The following is a 4,211-nucleotide window of genomic DNA, read 5'->3' as shown; positions in this document are numbered from 1 at the left end:
TATCTAGAAAGGATATGTATCTATAAGGGAGACACATCTACAAAGAAGAGACTGTCTGTACTAGCTAGCTGTTCTTATCTAGCTAGCTGTTTCCACTACCTAGCTATTAGTATTAGCTAGCTATTAGTACTAGCTAGCTATTAGTATTAGCTAGCTGCTGGTGTGGGGCGTACTTGAGGTGTCCAGCGACATCAAAAGGCCCGTGAGGTATTTTATCTGCAGGTACACCGAGTTTAGCTAAACCTTCACCTCTAGAGCAAAGAAGAAGAGACGAAACAGAAAAGAAGAGAGCAGATAATAAAGAGAGACACTTTAAACGTCTATAAGGACGCAGCAGCTCCCCAGCTGCTCGACGCACGGAAGGAGACAAACTTCGCAAAACAGCCTCTGCATTAAAGGAGACACCCAAGGAGACACACCCCACACACAATCAACAATAATACTCATACAGAGTATATATATGTATATATATATATATATATAGAGAGAGAGAGAGAGAGAGAGAGAGAAAGAGAAAGAGGAGATAGAGGGGATAAGAAGGAGACACAGGAGACACATGATTCAGACAAACAGAAAGAGCTGCAGCAGCAGCAGGCGCAGGAAGAACTGCAGCAGCAGCAGCAATAGCAGCAGCAGAAATAGCAGCAACAGCTACAGCAGCAGCAGCAAACAAAACCCTAAGAGGCAGAAAGGAGACAAAGAAGCGGATGGAGACAAAGAGACAAACAGAGCGGAGACAGACAAAAAAAGAAGCATAGAGACAGTCTGAAGCTAAATGGAGGAGAAGACAGCAGATAAAAGACAAACGGAGACACCGAGGAGACACCAACGAAGAAGAAATATGAAAAGCACAGAAGAGACAAGAAGAGCGAGAAGGGAGACAGAAGACAGACAGAGACAGAAAAGGAGACAGTTAATAAGAGGAGACAGAAAAGGAGACAGCAGAGGAGACAGGTAATGAAATAGAAAAAGAGACAGATAATCAGATAGGAGACAGCAGAGGAGACACACAATGAAATAGAAAAGGAGACAGCAAAAGAGACAGATAATGAGATAGAATAGGAGACAGCAGAAGAGACAGATAATGAGATAGAAAAGGAGACGAAGTATGAGGCAGAAAAGGAGACAGCAGGAAGGAGACAGAAGAGGAGACAGCAGGAAGGAGACAGAAGAGGAGACAGCAGGGAGGACACAGCAGAAAGGAGACAGAAAAGGAGACGGCAGGAAGGAGACAGATAATAAAATAATCTTACCGAAGGGAACCTGTACGATAGCAGGGGTCTGAGGGCACTTAAGCCAAACGACATCATCATCGTCTTGCTGCTGCTGCTGCTGCTGCTGCTGCAGCTGCCTCGATACCATTACCCATGCGGGTGTCTCTAAGTCGGCGACTTCTTCTTCTTCTTCTTGGTGCTGCTGCTGCTGCAGCTCCTGGTGCAGTTGAAGGAAGTAGTTATCAATAATCCAGTCGTCTCCTCTATTAACAGCAGCAATCTGCTGACTAGCTACAGCTTTCGGTGTACAGTAAAGCATGCAGCCCCGAGCTTGTTGTAAATTTTTCTGTAATTGTTCCCTCCATTCTGTCTTTGATAAATAATTACCCTTCTGTTCATTCTTTAAGAGACTCAATAATGTAGTTATCAATAATCCAGTCGTCTCCTCTATTAACAGCAGCAATCTGCTGACTAGCTACAGCTTTCGGTGTACAGTAAAGCATGCAGCCCCGAGCTTGTTGTAAATTTTTCTGTAATTGTTCCCTCCATTCTGTCTTTGATAAATAATTACCCTTCTGTTCATTCTTTAAGAGACTCAATAATGTTGCTGCTTCTCCTGTACGAGGAGGGCCCACCCTCGAAGCCTTTGCTATTGAAAGGGGATCCCCAGCAGCATCATGTAAAGGGACACCTGCAGCCCCAGCAGCAGCAGCAGCAGCAGCAGCAGCTGCTGCTGCTGCTGCTGCTGGGGATTGATCAGCAGCTGATGAGACACCCGGTGTCTCCTCTGTCTCCACTTGCAAAGTTAAATGCACTAAGAGACTGTCTCCTTTTAAATAACGAAGAGTAGGCTCTGTAGACGGATCCCATGAAGGCTCCTCGATAACAGCAGAGAGGACAGAGACCTCAGCCCTCCAGGGCCCCCTGCGATATTCTGCAGCAAAGATAAACAGCAGCAGCAGCAAATATAATCAGATCCAAATAAACCTTACACAAAGGAAACATATTATATAATATCTTCATGCTGCTCTGCATGAACAAGCACCAACAGCAACAGCTGCAGTACCAGCAGCAACAACAGCAGCGAGAGCAGAAGCAACAGCAGAAGCAGCAGCACGAGACAGGAGCAGCAGCATCAGCATCAGCAGCATCTGGAACAACAGCAGCAACAACAACGACAGCAACAGCAGCAGCAGCACCACTAGCAGCAGCACCAGCAGTAGCAGCAAAAGCAGCAGCAAGAGCAGCACTATTATCACAAGCAACAGGAGCAGCAGCAGCAGCAGCAGCAACAGCAGCAGCAACAGCAGCAGCAGCAGCAGGGTGCTGACTGGTGATGAGTAGAGGCCAGCCCTTAAATAGCTGTAATGGTTGTCCCTTTTCAGTGCATGCAAGTGTCCCTTCCCAGCCCTTAAGGTTGGGTGTGTCTCTTCTGAGTGCATAAGGAGAGAAAGCTAAAGGGTTTAAAGGCTGCAGAGACAGCAGCGAAGGCATCGGCTCTTCACCGTTTACTGCTTTATCAATATACTCTACAGATGAAGCTAAAGGATAAGGGTCTTGCGACTCTACAGGCCCCGACTCCGACAGCTTCACGCGCAAAAACCAGCGCCCTGCACACAACCAAACCCTAAACCCTAAACCCTAAACCCTAAACCTGTGTTCCCGCATCCCAAACACCGAATCGTCAAGCCGAGGTCGCTTGAAACGCCCCCTACGGTTTAATAGCGTTTACTAGGGTTTAATAGGGTTTTCCTAAGAGCAGCACTATTATCACAAGCAACAGGAGCAGCAGCAGCAGCAGCAGCAACAGCAGCAGCAGCAGCAGCAGCAGCAGAGTGCTGACTGGTGATGAGTAGAGGCCAGCCCTTAAATAGCTGTAATGGTTGTCCCTTCTCAGTGCATGCAAGTGTCCCTTCCCAGCCCTTAAGGTTGGGTGTGTCTCTTCTGAGTGCATAAGGAGAGAAAGCTAAAGGGTTTAAAGGCTGCAGAGACAGCAGCGAAGGCATCGGCTCTTCACCGTTTACTGCTTTATCAATATACTCTACAGATGAAGCTAAAGGATAAGGGTCTTGCGACTCTACAGGCCCCGACTCCGACAGCTTCACGCGCAAAAACCAGCGCCCTGCACACAACCAAACCCTAAACCCTAAACCCTAAACCCTAAACCTGTGTTCCCGCATCCCAAACACCGAATCGTCAAGCCGAGGTCGCTTGAAACGCCCCCTACGGTTTAATAGCGTTTACTAGGGTTTAATAGGGTTTTCCTTAGGGTTTACTCGGGTTTACTAGGGTTTGTTTATTACGGCTTATGTGGGTTTATTAGGGTTTATTAGGGCTTAGTAGGGTTTAAAAGGGCTTAAAAGGGTTTATAAGAGTTTATAAGGGATTCTAAGGGTTTAACATGGTTTGTAAGGGCTGATCAGGGTTTAAAAGGGTTTATAAGGGTTTATAAGGGTTTTAGACGGTTTACAAGACTTTTATAGGGGTTTAAAAGGGTTTAAAAGGGTTTAGGGTTTATGCTGACCAGTGGTGCATTTCCAGGAATTGTTTGCTTGGAGTTCGATCCTAACATTTTTCTCGCGCTGAAGAAGTCGGGGAGCGGATCCCAGAAGAGACAGAGTGCTGTCTTTAAGGGCCCCCTTAGCTTTAAGGGCCTCAACCTCAGCAGCACTAAGACCTGAGGTGCATATACACCCGATAATAGAGAAGAGACAGCAGCAAAAGGAGACAGCAGATGTTCAATATATATGCACATACTCAAAATCTAACGAAAACAGATACAGTAGGCTAAAGAGACAACAACATATTAAACAAACACTAAGGAGACAGACAGTAAGCAAAGGAGACTGTATTAATTAAAAGGAGACAGTAAGAAAAGGAGACAGCAGGAAAAGGAGACAGTCAGAGGCGTATATACATATACATATTTATATACATATATATATGTATATATACATAGATGCATATATATATATATATATATATATGTCTGCGCGA

The 4,211-nt window shown here is 45.7% G+C and overlaps 1 protein-coding gene across 1 annotated transcript; it reads right to left on the bottom strand.

Annotated features, from left to right (window-relative positions):
- Positions 1-1,253: 1,253 nt before the first annotated feature.
- EAH_00064720 (hypothetical protein, conserved) lies at positions 1,254-3,891 on the bottom strand (the record flags this gene model as incomplete). The annotated part of the gene is made up of 5 exons (XM_013392935.1): positions 1,254-1,505; positions 1,786-2,148; positions 2,546-2,824; positions 3,058-3,336; positions 3,739-3,891. Coding segments are annotated over 5 exons (1,326 nt in total), but the record flags the coding sequence as incomplete, so codon positions are not given.
- Positions 3,892-4,211: the final 320 nt, after the last annotated feature.

This window comes from Eimeria acervulina, genomic scaffold, assembly GCF_000499425.1.
Source record: "Eimeria acervulina Houghton genomic scaffold, Eah_scaff2039, whole genome shotgun sequence".
NCBI lineage: Eukaryota > Apicomplexa > Conoidasida > Eucoccidiorida > Eimeriidae > Eimeria > Eimeria acervulina.
Note: the sequence above shows the minus strand (reverse complement) of the source record. Positions and strands in the feature narration are given on the sequence as shown.